A 14,462-nucleotide genomic window follows, 5' to 3' on the forward strand; every position below is an offset into this window, starting at 1 on the left:
GTTGGGTAATTCTAAAAAATACATGGTAGAGGAGAGGTAAATGCTAGATGTGAAGAAAAAAATCTGAAGAATGTGCTTCTTTTAAATCATGAAAACCCAATTAAAAGTGGAATCCTCTTAAAGTATTTGAAGAATGTTTTTCCATGGCGGTTAACTCCCAAGAAGCAAGGCCTTTTGGCTCTAGCCTGCCAGGAACAGGAGAAGATTTTGCAGGAGAAGCAAAGAGGCCCCCTACCCATTTCTCTACAGCCTTTTGATTATCTTCCCAGGATCTTTTCAGTTTAAAGAAGCCATGTCTTCTCATTTAAAGTTTCTTTATTGCTAGAATAATTGTAAAGTGCTTCACCAAGTAGCTCTATTTATGTTTTCCACCCAAGATTAAACACCGTGGAATAAAATCTCAGTGATATTTTACAGAGTTTGAAGAGCACCTGGCAGACATATCCCATTAGTGAGATATTAAAAAGAGTGATACACAGTGACCCCTAAAATGCATTCATTCCTTATGAAGGGCCAGAAAAACATAGGACATTTCAGAAGCCACTAGTGCATTCTGAAAAGCTATTTAGCAGTAACAGACTTCATTTATTTGGGCTCCAAGATCACTGCAGACGGAGACTGCAGCCATGAAATTAAAAAACGCTTGCTCCTTGGGAGGAAAGCTATGGCAAACCTAGATAGCATATTGAAAAGCAGAGACATCACCTTGCCGACAAAGATCCGCATAGTCAAAGCTATGGTTTTTCCAGTAGTAATGTATGGCTGTGAGAGCTGGACCATAAAGAAGGCTGAGCGCCGAAGAATTGATGCCTTTGAACTGTGGTGCTGGAGAAGACTCTTAAGAGTCCCCTGGACTGCTAGGAGGTCAAACCAGTCAATCTTAAAGGAAATCAACCCTGATTGCTCATTGGAAGGACTGATAATGAAGCTCAAGCTCAGATACTTTGGTCACCTAATGCGAAGAGAGATCTCTTTGGAGAAGACCCTGATGCTGGGAAAGATGGAAGGCAAAAGGAGAAGAGGACGCTAGAGGATGAGATGGTTAGATAGCATCACTGAAGCAATGAGCATGAAACTGAGCAAACTCAGGGAGGCAGTGAAGGACAGGAAGACCTGGCGTGATATGGTTCATGGGTCACGAAGAGCTGGACACAACTTAACAACTGAACAACAACAAAAATCATTTGGGGGTCAAACATTGCATTTCTCAGTAGTTCTTCATCACTGGAAAGTAATCAGGCAAACTTGGTACTCACCATACAATTTTCCTTCCTGCGAATATGTGCATTTTCTGGTTGTGTCCCCTGGTGTTAAGGCTTGATAGGTCACTGGATGATGCCCCAAATAAATGAAGAATTGCTCCCATAATCTTTGGAAAATCTTCAAAATTCTTTAAAGACAAGATGACACGGGGAAGATTTCTGAAGAGAGCAGTATCTGTGCTTGCTGATATACTGACAAAGGAAGGGGACACAGTCATTTTATCGAAAAAGGTAGAATTGGCAGATTGCGTACATCTGGAATGTATTGCTGTGTGTTCTGGAAACACAGCAATTTAATGCTAAAACTGTAGGCCTCTGAATGATAAATTTGAAAGCAAATTGCAATTTACTTGTGGAAGAAGGATGCCAATGTGTAAGCTAAATATGCAGGTTGTATATGTGAGGAGTATGTGGCATTATTAATTAGGAGTCTGGCTAAAGGCTAGGAATTTCCTAGGCCCAGGCCCAGCTCAGGCTGTCCTCTCTCAGACTTGAAGCAGATCTGAGTTTTTTTACCACAGGTTGGATCATTCTCTAAGTGCCTGTGTGAAGGAATTTGGAGGTGACCTTCAGGAAGTTATGAAAGAAACATTAAGGAGGACTTGGAGAAGTGATTTGAAGTCCAAAGACTGAAGCAAATGTGAGAAAGAAGCTCAAAATAATCTCGCCTTGATTTTGTTTAGTGTAAGATGGGACAGGGAAAAACTTAGACAGGCTTTCAAAATTCTGTTGTGATACCCTACAGCAGTGTTGTCCAAACTTGGCCACTTTAAGATGAGTGGACTTCAACTCCCAGAATTCCCCACCCATGCTGGCTGGGGAATTCTGGGAGTTGAAGTCCACTCATCTTAAAGTGGCCAAGTTTGGACAACACTGCCCTACAGCAATAAAGTAGCATTCCTGAAATCCCTGCAGCGTCTATTTCTTGACCTGGTCTACCGTGAAAGGCTGATAGTGTGTGAGCATTCAAGAGACTGGAAATATGACCTGAGATTAGCCATCTCTAATCTCTAAGGGTAGCAGAATGATAAACAAAGAGGGAACACAGAGTAAAACCTTAATTCTCTGTTTACATCCTGTTGCCCTCTTGTGGATAGTAGGTCAATAAGGTATTAAAAAATCAGAGCAATTGGATTCGCATCACCAACAGTTTTAGGATTTAAATTTCTTTCTCAGGTTTAGTAAGAAAAGAAGTAAAATCTGAAGCCTATCAGTTTTGTTTTGAAGTACCAGACTTACCTGGACTCTTTCCCTGATCACAGCATCCTCTAAATGCATAGCACAAATAGCATCCATGGCCACAATGTGGCATATCTCTATCTATCCATCTATCCATCTATCCATCTAACCATCTCTCTCTCTCTCTCATCATCATCATCATCATCTCCTCCTCACTGCCCTGTTGCTCCATTGCTGCAATGAGCAGGAACCAGGAATTGATGTTGTTGCCCTATATTCACACTCCTACCATTGCAAATGTGACCTCCAGGTGCATTTTCTGGCTGCAGTTTTAGATTATATTTTCCCCCTTATGTTCTTGAATGTTCCTGTCCATTTTGGCTGATGTGCACTACTTTGTTACAGGCTATGCGCAGCAGTTCATTGGCTTCCAGAGACAGGAATGCCACGTCAAGTTAATCAATGATTACCAGGATCTCTGAAGTCTTTTAGAACTTCCTTTAACAGGAATGCTATAATAGTGCGATGGTTATATGTTTGCCTTGTATGTAGAAGGTTGCTGGCTTGGAACCCAGCAGAAACATTTTTGTTTAATTATTACTTACCTTCCTTTAAATTAGCCACTCTTCTTTGGACTTTTGCTAAAGTAAGCCCAGTGATGCATTGTTTCATCATTTTTCCAGTCACTTGAGGTAGAATGGTTTTGGGAATCTCAGATGACTAAAAAAATAATGAAACAATGCATCACTGGTCTAATTTTTTTTTAAAAGCCGATGGAAAAATAGCTAGCTTAGGTAAAGAAAAACAGTAAAAGTTTCTGTCATGTTTTAAACCTGCAAACTTCTCTTTGCCAGGCAAGTGTTGTGACCATTGTGCTATTATAGCATTCCTGGTAAAGGAATCTAGAAGACATTAGAGACCAATAGAGCATTAAGAAAGGAATTCTTATTTTAAAGCTGGTTGTTGTATTTATATGTATGTGCATTTTGATGCTTTAATATTGTATACATAATTCAGTTTAACTTTATACATTTGTATGTGTGTTTAAATACACACTCTAAATTAGTATAGTTTAAAATCTTGCTGTCAGCATCCTAAAATGATAAATTTAACATTCTTATATTGAAGTTCTCTCTTATTTGTTTTTTCCTGGTAGCACAGTTTCTTGGGAAACTCTATCTTTCCTTAACTCAGTGGATCAGTTCATCATAAAAAAAATCAAACCTTTAACAACAGGTTGTGTGAAGATTTACTTTAAAACATAAGTTGCTCTGTTTATAGGTACATCAATAAAACCCTGCTTATTTACATAGGTCTTATAGCTTCTTACATCCTAAGTACATTTATTTTGTACATTTGTAGTTACCACCTTTTCCTTTCTTTTCCCTTTATCCAATTGTCAACTGCCTCCCTCTGAATTCCTTTCTCTCCAAGTCCTTTTAGCTTCATGCACCCCTTCCTTATAAGGAAGCATCCAGTGAATCCTTTATTTACTTTTAATAGAACGTTAAGTAGGGATGTACAAAATGGAACAGTCCAGGGAATGTTCCATTCCTCTTCCAGACCATACTGATCTGGCTGTTCTGGGATTGACCTGGCCATTTTCTGGAAGTTAATCTTTTGAAATAGAAGTGGTTCATGGTGATCCAGATCTATTGTTCCATATGAAAAGACCAGATTAAGTCTGAAACACCCCAACAATTCAGAGGGTTAACTTCTGGATAACCACTGGACTGACCCCTGGAGTTGGTTTGGTGTGATCCAGAAGAGGAAGAGAACATGTTAGGATTCCCCAGAAAATTCTGTTTCTAAATTGTTCAGTTTACTACATAGCCATAACCTATTATTTCATCACAGCCACCTATTTTACAATGCCATACCGAGGATCCTTCACTTTTTGACCTACTATAGTTTCTGGAAAGTTATCCAGCCAATGGCTCCTCAGACTGAAGCTCAGGATTGGCACCACTCACACTGAAGTGGCCATCCATCCTCACACCACATCCTCACATCACAGTTCAAAGGAAGATGTCCACTGCTTGAAGAAGAGGATTTGTTTTGCTCCAGGAATACAACCCTTGAGGTGATTGTCCACCTGCATGAGAAACAACCTTGTGAAAATCCTGCATATAATCCAGAAATACATTTTTCACAAAAGTCAAGTATTTTTTCTGCATCCAGGGATTAGGTAAAGTGGGGAGGGTATATATCAAGTTAAGAGATTAACTAAAAAAAAGGAGGGATCCTACATAGTACTTGTCTGATAAAATTGAAAAGTTTACCTCAGTTTTCTATCTCATGGTTTGGGTTCAATAGAGCTTGTGAGACATTCTTGCTGTTGCTTACATGAGGAGATATTTGTGGGTTTGTGATGGCTGGACCACAAGGCTCTATGCCAGAAATGCTTGCCAGTTTTCTATATAATATGTTGGAGAAGCTTTTTTAAGATTGGCTAGCTCAGGTCAATACGTCACCGCTTCTGCCTACTCCGCCAGCTGCCTCAGCTTTTCATCTTCTTAGACAGCAGCTATGGCTACAGAACTGTTTTACCTCTGAGAAAAGCTTCCAAAAATGGCAATATTTTTCCTGCTAGGCCCTGAGGCACTGTTTACTGAAGAGATGTAAGAATTAACAGGGCTGCTTCTTGCCAAAAGCCAGGCCCTTTGAGTGCAAAACATTTTAGCAAAGCAATTTCCTCACACGTTGTCTTAATTTAACAATGAGATTTTCCCCTCCATTGAGTCCTCTGTCCTCTTGCCTTGTTTTAGACTTGGACCCTTCCTTTTTCTGTACTTTTTCCTAATAAAACCACTCTGCTGAAAAATACGATTGCCAACTTTTTTAAAAGAAAAAATGAGATGATCAGGATTTTTTGCTCTCCTTTTCATTTTACAATGTACATTTTCTCCACTGTTAGAATAAAAACCAAAGACAGTAATGAAATTTGGAGACAACAATGAGATAATTTAATTTACAAGCTCCCAAGTCTAAATTCTGGAGACAGATGTCCTCCAAAATCTGTTTTCTGAAGTAGGTATATTAAGATGCTAAAAAAACAGGGAGTTTTGTCATCAGAACCTTGCCTCTTTTTCCAAAGGCCTCATTCACACTAGGACTGAATACAACAGATAAATTCTCTGTCTGGAAATCTTTCTAACCGTAACTGATCTGGGCAGGCTAAGTAATGAGAACAAGATCTGACAATAAATTCTGGAAATGAATTTGATGGGATCCCTGGGAACTCTCAATTTCCTTGCGAGCTTGTTCCTCAGTGGCAGACAAGCTTTCCTGAAAAATGGCTATTTAGCTTTGTTTGCAACACTCAGTTGCACAAGAGTGTTTCCAGATGAGGATTTTCCTGGGTGATTGCCTGCTCTTGCTCACAGGATTTTGCAGAGGAAGTTGACCATGTTGTTTTCCATTTGTAACTCTCCTGTATTTCCCTGGGACTTCTTCCATCTCCTTTTAACATTAAAAAAAAATGTTAAAAGGGAAAGAATGCAATAATATTCGGAGTCTTTTATCTGGAAGCACCCAAACCCCAACCATGTTCTGGTTGAATTCTCAGTTTATGCAGGGTTGTGGTAAAGTTCCACAGTGCACTGAGTAGTGGACCTTTATGACTAAGTTATGCAGAAAATCATCTCATGTGCTAAGGCATTTTGCAAGTGAGACATAGAAGTGCAAAGGAAGGAATATTCTAATATTTGAAAAACTTTGCTTAACCGAAGAATCAGATGGCAGTTGGAGAAATGCTCAAACTATAAACCTCAGAAGAGTTTCTCAGAAGTGCTCTGAGTGTGTTCCTCTAAAGAATATTTGAGTATTCATGATTATCTCTTTTCCTTGTCAATCAATATGTTTATTGTTTTGACCACTGGTCATAAAAAATTCTTTCCCGTATAAAAATAACATATTTATTGTTGGGAGTAAATGTCTTGAAAAGCAAACACGTTTGCAAATATTTCTGCAAAAACACATACATGGTGGTTGGATTCACAGATCATGCTAAGCTGTCATGTGATTTGCTTGATTTTGGGTTAAGGTGCTATGTGAATCCAATTACTTTGATTTACAAACCATGGTCTATGGCTGTGTGTGAAGTTTGGACCCATATAACTGTGGATTGTTAAAATAAACATATGCACAAACTATGATTTATGGCAATATGTGAATAGATGCAATAACTCAAAAATTGGACGTTGCTTTTAGTAGCATTTGGCTCTGAGCCTTTGGCATGATGACCAGTGTGAAACAGTATAGAACAAAACAGAATAATCCAGTTAATACTTTTGTGCAAGGAATCACTCAAATGCCAAAATCACATAAATATCTTTGTGGATACGTATATACAAAAGATAAAAGATCACATTTGTCTTTTTATCTCTTGTGCGGGAAGAAAAGCTGATACAGTAGAGTTACAGTTAGCAGAGACTTGGCTACAAATCAAAAGGCTGTGGGTCAAATCTTACTTCATCCATCACATTTCTAGGGTTGTTTCCAGAAGTCCAGGTCTGAGAGCTACTAATCAAAGGAGCACTGTGGAACTATTTCATCTTTTCCTCTTTAATGGGCTTTTTCTCATAAGAAAACAGACTGAAGAATTGGTGAAAAAACACAGGAGGATTACAAGGGAAAGACAAGATCATTCTTATGGTCTGTTTAATTCTGTATATGAGATACTGTGATTACATGGGGAAAAAAACCTTGTCTTGAAGTACTCAAGATGATCTAAAGCCACAGTTTTTCAACTGCTCTTCCTTTCATTGCTCCAAGCTATATACAGTAAAAATAATAAATATTCACCCATGTTAACTGTAAAAGAGTAAGCCTTACAATCATAATGTATGTGAAATGCTTTGAATGCTACAAAATGCTAAATAGTTTACTGTTATAAATCCATTCGTGCACTTAGGTTTCTTTTTTAGCCTCTGAGAATTGCAGCAGAATAACAGTAATTCAGTGACATCAGTGGAGCGATGAGACTGAAACTTTCACACTCTTCACTGGGGATGATGGGCTTTCTTAAAGCAAAAACCAATTTTTGTTTATTATTTATTCACAGACACAAGCACGCGCGCATACACACACACACACACACACACACACAGTGCTGCTGTGTTTGGGTGGATGGATTCCAAAAGTCTAAAGGCTGTGGATGGCACATTCATCCAGTTGTGACATATTCAACAACCACAGGTAACAACCTGCAGCTTAGCACAATGTGTGTCCCGAGACTCCTTTAAAACACTCCTCTAAGACCACCTTCAGTTCAGTTTCAATTCTATGTGTATTTTGGATATGCCTATGCGGAGCAGAGCCCATTATTGCTGGGAGATACGATCGTATGTTTGCAACACAACATTCATTTCCACTAACCTATATTTACAGTATCACATTTTAGGACAGAGATTCTTGAATGTTTTGGACAAATGGACTTCTCTGGAATTTTGAGATTAACCCATGGATGTTCTCATAAAATGGCTGCACTGAGGCAACTTGCCCATTCATAGATTTGCTGCCATGGGGAGCAAAGCACCAATTTACTATTTTTAGTCCTCCCCACTATCCCTATTTATTTTTGTAAAGGGATGGGGGGAGTGGAAACACTTGAAATAAAGCACTGGGTTGCGATCACTCAATATTTTAGACATAGCTTAAATGTTGTTTTTCCAGTCAGGAGACTGTAAACACAGGAAAAAAAGTGATCTTTGTAATTACATTCATAATTTATGTAAAATGTGTACTTCAGTGTGTTCTTTTAGAGATAGAATTCTTCAGAGGCAATATTTGGCCCATGGCCAGAAGTCTCAATCTTTATCCTAACACTGTCCTCAAGTTAAGCTTGATTCTCGGTGCTTCATGGACGCGTCCATGTAGTTTTCTTGGCCGTAATACAAAAGTGGTTTCCCACTGCTCTCTTCTGGGGTCTATTGCAGTTCCCCAGTCTATGGCCTAAGAGTCTCTGGAGGCCACCCACTGTAGTCGATTTTGAACCCATTCAAGGTCAGCCAGGTACCACCTGTGAGACCCTTTACCTTAAAGGTTTTAAAATACAAAACCAAGTGCTGCTTCCTATAAGAAAGGACAGACAGTCGGTACATCTGGAAAAGTAACCTTTTCTGAGTGAAGGGATATCTGGTGGTTGCCCAACCTCTGGGGAACAGTCATAGACAGGGCTAGGATACAAGTCACACTCAGCTCACATCCACACCATTGCCTGCATAAACTTAGGAGGAAGGATAAGAGTCTCTCCTTCCACCCTGCCAGCAATGTTGATGAAGATGCTGCAATTTTGCCTGGAGGGATCAGTGGGGGAAAAGGAGGAACATTCCCACCTCAAGTGCTCTGATTCAGTCTGGCTCATTCTTCATGCTTTGAGCTGGGAGAAACAGCTCCCTCAATTCCTAGCATATAAGTGAAAGCTGGGCAGGATAGAAATGAAGCTGGGCTTAGCAGAGCTACCAATTTGTACTTGCTATGCTAATGGACATTTTGTCCTTAGGATATCTACTTTAAAAACAACAACCACAGCCAACTCTTCGACCCAGAGAAACGATGCTCTGCTGCTGCAAATATACCAAGATGTTACTTCTTTAAAAACTAAGGATGGCGATTCAAAACTTATTTTAGTGTAAATCTATTCTTGGAAAAATAACATATAAAACCTGGATGATGTTTTACTTTTTTTCCCATGGAACCACAAAAATATCTCTAAGACTCAGGGTGATGCTGTATTTCCTTTCCATGTCCTCTGCCTTCTGCTTTCCTTTCCATGGTATCTGCCTGGCTACATGCTAGTGCTTATTCCTTTTTTGGTCCTCCTTGTGTGCTGGAGGAAATGATAAGTCTCTGGGGCGGGCATGTTTTGTTTTCCAGCCAGCTTTTTGGAATGGTGACTAAGCACTACAGCGTATAGGTTTAGGGGATTTTGCCTCCAAGAAAAGCTAAATTTCCTGGCAGTTTTTCAGAGGTTAATGGGGTGCAGCAAGTCAGTTTGGTTGGTGAAAGGCTGCCAACAAAGAAAAAAGAAAAAAAGAAAAACAAAAGTTACCACATGCTCATGATCCCTGTTTGGGAGTTTTGCCTTAGTAACTAGAGCTTGGAGACACATGTGGGGATGAAGACAGAATTTTACATCTGAATACATTTCAGCCAATCCTGTTTCACTTAAAAAAAAAAAAAAGCTTTTTTAATGATTTTATGCTTCCAGAAATGGCCATTTTTTAAACTCAAAATCTGGTTTTAATCAAATTAATGTGTGAATTATTTTCTAGAATAGGCTTTCCTATTGTGGTTATAAGATGAGGGAGGCAGGGAAAGTAAAAGACGGGACAGGAGATATAAACAATCAATCAATAAATTGATATATATCATTGTTGATTTATTATTGAATCTCTTGGCAGCTCATCTTATAAATGGCAGCTCAGCCCAGGTGGTAAGAAACCTGGGATGAAGAATTTCAAATCATTCCAAGAGAATCCATGTTAATGAACTCAATATTGATGATGGTTGGAAATTCCTCCTACAGTTTCCAAGATTCTTTATTTACCCCAAGTTCTGCAATGAAGATACCCCTTACCAAAGTCTGTTTAATTCTTGCTTCCCTGATCCTGCTCTACTGTGAGGGGCTGGACAATGGTATCCTCCAGATATGTTGGACTACAACTCCTATTATTCCTCACCCAACGTAGACAATGAGCAAAGTGGTGAAACACATCTGGAAAGTATAAGGTTGAGAGAAGCTGTTGTAGAACTTGATGCACAAATGAATGTAATTATTATGATACAAGTATTCCCAAGTATTATGACAGAAGCACTACAGTTTCAATTTTTCTGAAATAAGACAAATGATAGCATTTAAGCCACATGATATAAATAAATTTGGGGTTAAGTACAAAATAGCTATATTATGAAAACAGAAAAGATATGTATAACTGGACTACAACTCCTATTACTCCTCACCCAACGTAGACAATGAGCAAAGTGTAGTAAGATATGTATAACTGGACTACAACTCCTATTATTCCTCACCCAACGTAGACAGTGAGCACAGTAGAGCAGGATATGTATAACTATCTAAACTTCCATTCAAATGTTCTCCTTAGAGAAATGCTCTTAATTAAGGGTGAAATTAAACTGGTTGCCTTTACTTTCCAGTATAAACTATTGGGGCTTTATTTTAATAGGGCCTTTGAAAATTAGATCAGCACTTGAGTCCTTCCCGAGTTGGAAGGCTACAGGAATGGATGGAATATCCACAGAAATATGGCAAGCAACAGAAGAAGAATCAGTAAAGGTTCTCACTAAGCTATGCCAACAAATCTGGAGAATGACACAGTGGCTAGTAGATTGTAAGAACATAATCCACATTCCAATAAGAAAAAAAGGAGACTTAACAGAGTATGCAAACTATCCTACAAAATCCTTAATTTCACATGTTAGCAAAATAATGCTTAGGATCATCCAAAGCAGATTAGAGTCCTACATGAAAAAGAAGACTTAGCTCTCTAGAGAAGCTTCAGATGCTGGGAAAGGTGGAAAGAAAAAGAACACAACCAGCAATAAGGTGAATGGACTCAGTTACAGTGGCAAGGGGTACAACACTGGGACATCTGAAGGATCAAGTTAGGGGCAGATTGTCATGGAGAAAAATCTATCTATGTCAGTGTTGTCCAAACTTGGCCACTTTAAGATGAGTGGGCTTCAACTCCCAGAATTCCCCAGCCAGCCATGCTGGCTGGGGAATTCTGGGAGTTGAAGTCCACTCATCTTAAAGTGGCCAAGTTTGGACAACACTGATCTATGTGGTTGCTAAGGGGTAACACCGACTTGATGGCACATAATCAATTTTAATCCTTTGAAATTAAAATTGTATGCAGGATAATTTAACACTAAGTTAGTGATCAGTAGACATCAAAGATTTCTTTTTTGGAGATTTACCAATGTTAATAGAAACAAGGCAACCAGTTATACATATCTTTTCTGTTTTCATAATATAGCTATTTTGTACTTAACCCCAAATTTATTTATATCATGTGCCTTAAATGCTATCATTTGTCTTATTTCAGAAAAATTGAAACTGTAGTGCTTCTGTCATAATTTTCCGAGCTGGTTTATTGTGTTTATTTATTTGAATTATTTGTGGCCGATGTTTGTTGCTTTTTTGTACATTTGTAAGCATACACTTTTTAATGTTTTAAAATTACTTGCTTTTTTATTTATTTTTTTATTACAAAATGATGGTATACAAATACCAAAATTAGTAATTAAGCAAAGAATGATAGTTGGCTGTGAAAATTAGGCTTTCTGGTTGATAGTCTATGTAGTACTGTATTTGTTTTTCTGTGCTATCTGGAGATGGGCTATTGAGGAAGAAACATGCCTTTGGCACAAGCAGCCTGAATTTTCCACAGCAGAGCCATAATCTGAAATTAAGGGCAGAAATGGTGTGAGAATATAGTATGCAGAACACTACTCATTTTAGAAATTAATTTTTGGCAGCAACAACACTCCTCAGCTTTAAAAGCATACTTTTCTATTCATTCTCCCTCCGACAGGATATGCCAAAAAGTTTCTCTCGCTGTGATTTGATGGAAAATCTCCTTCAAAATGGCTGTGCAAATGATTATATAGAGTATCCGGTCAGCAAGACCTACATCCTGGAGGCCAGACCTCTCAGTGACAAAGGATCAGGCAGCGACATCACCCAAATGACCCCACAGAAGATTGAGCTCCACCTGCGGCCAGGTAAAGCCAGATACTCTCTGTGGTTTACCTACAGAAAACCTTTTGTCCAATCCTCACCACCTCTAGAGAAAGAGTAAGAAATAGAGAAGAAAGCATTTGCCTAAGAGTTTGGAGGCCTGCTTTGCTTGAACTGATAATGCTGCCAACATGGTCCAATAGTCTGGGACAACACATGACAGCTTCAGAGCTGTGTTGACTTGAGTATCAGCTGTCTATTTAGGATGGATATAGTAGACTTCTGGCAACAGTAGTCAACTTTTGAGAGCATACTGGAAATCTGAGGACATGTTGCAAAATGGCTGCCATACTGGGTATGTCTAGTCTTTAAACCTCCATTTACTACTGCCCCTTGGCTTTTTTTTGTTGAGCATGTGGGTTCATTTCCTGTCATACATTTGGCTGCAGCCACCCAGTATTTTTATTTTCCATGGATGCCTATAAGGCCTATCTGGTAACTAGAACTGTTCTTGGAAATAACTATTGCTGCCTCGTCTCGTTTTATGTGTTTTTTAACTGTTCGTAATTATGTACAGTATGTTTGGATATTGTAAACCACCTAAAATCTTCTGGAGCGGACAGCCGTAATAAATAATAATAATATTAATAATATTAATAATGATAATAATTTATTATGGATGATGATAATAATAATAATAATAATGGTAATAATATGATCTGGAAAGTTTGTACTGTTTCATGTCAGCTTACCATTTATTGATTTTTATTAAAATAACAAAACATTGGCTGAAGCAAGCAATCTGGCAGTCACCAAAAGAGATGTCTGCAGATATGTTTGTGCTTGGTCACCATGTTGCTTAGCCCTGATCTGGAATATTGATCCCATATGGCCAGAAATGTCAATCATGGGAAAGAGAATGGTGCTTGTTTGGATTACTTTATAATAGCATAGGCCTGTGGCAATGTGACTTAGTAAATCAAGCATTTGGAAAGGAGTCGGCTAGGCTGAAATCCTTTAGAAATCATGTCTCAGCCCTTATCCGCATTTTGCTATTTCAGATGATTCCCAAACGTTCTCAATACAAGTGCGCCAGGTGGAGGATTATCCTGTGGACATCTACTATCTAATGGATTTGTCTAATTCTATGAAGGATGACCTCCGTAATATCCAGAACTTAGGTACCAAGCTAGCCATGGAAATGCGCAGAGTGACCAGCAACCTGAGGATTGGTTTTGGAGCTTTTGTGGACAAACCCCTGTCCCCTTACATGTACATTTCTCCTCCAGAGGCCATCAAAAACCCATGCTATGAGTAAGTTCTCTAGCCAGAGGAAACACTGATGATTCTATTTTTGTTAAACAAACCTGTGTCCCTCAGCTGCAATTGGAGTTAGCTCCCATCACCTTCTGCCAACTTGGCCAAAGGTCAGAGATGATGGGTGTTGCAGTCTAGTAGCATCCCAAACACCTCAGATTTCCTGTCTCTAATGCAACATTTTATAATCTGGAGTTCTGAAGATTGCCAAATATGTATTCCTGTTCCCTCCTCATTTTAAATATGTGCAGATAGAACGAAATATTTCTTTCTCAATATCATGTAAAATCTAGAGAGTGGTGGGTGGAAATGTGAGCTTTATTTTGTTTTGTTTTATTTAATCAATTTGTATAGCTGCCCATCTGAACAAGTGACTCTGGGCAGTAAGCAATGCCAAGTAAAAATAAAAACAATTACAACCATAAATACAAAAATTGAAATGCATAGCAGCCAAGGAAAACACCACAATTAACACTAATACAGCTAGGAGGTGGGTCCCTTCACACACTCAGGGCCCCAGACCCAGGCCCAGACCCAGATCTTTAGGGCCTTATGAAAGGCCAGCAGGGTTGGGCCTATCCTAATCTCCAGAGGGAGAATGTTTCATAGGGTGGGCATAACAGCAGAAAAGGGACACCTTCTGAGCCCTGCCAACCAGCATTTCTTAGCCAATGGGACCCGAAGCATGTCCATCCTGCTGGGCCAGATCAGATGGATAGAAATAAACAGGTAGAGATGGTCCCTCAAGTAACCCGGTCCCAAGCCATGAAGGGCTTTAGAGATGATAACCAGCACCTTCAATTACACTAGAAGCATACTGGCAACCAATGCAGCTCACAAAGTTGTGATGTTACAGTAACCAGGGTCATTGACTACTTGTGCTGCTGCATTCTGCACCGGTTGAAGCTTTCAAATGCTCTTCAAGGGCAGCCTGATGTAGAGTGCATTGCAGTAGTCTTTCCTCCCCACTTCATTTTTTTTTTTTTTGAGCCATCTTT

General features: G+C 39.1%; 1 protein-coding gene across 1 annotated transcript in view; it reads left to right on the forward strand.

Annotated features, from left to right (window-relative positions):
• The window catches only part of ITGB3 (integrin subunit beta 3), a 60,681-nt gene that overhangs the window by 14,334 nt on the left and 31,885 nt on the right, over positions 1-14,462 (forward strand). The window contains exons 3-4 of the mRNA XM_007421746.3: positions 12,002-12,191; positions 13,209-13,461. Coding sequence (XP_007421808.1) covers positions 12,002-12,191; positions 13,209-13,461 — 443 coding nt within the window. The remainder of the gene's footprint in view (positions 1-12,001; positions 12,192-13,208; positions 13,462-14,462) is intronic.

This window comes from Python bivittatus, unplaced genomic scaffold, assembly GCF_059951505.1.
Source record: "Python bivittatus isolate LINGU-HERP-01145 unplaced genomic scaffold, Pbiv_v1 ctg000410_np1212, whole genome shotgun sequence".
In the NCBI taxonomy this organism is placed as follows: domain Eukaryota; kingdom Metazoa; phylum Chordata; class Lepidosauria; order Squamata; family Pythonidae; genus Python; species Python bivittatus.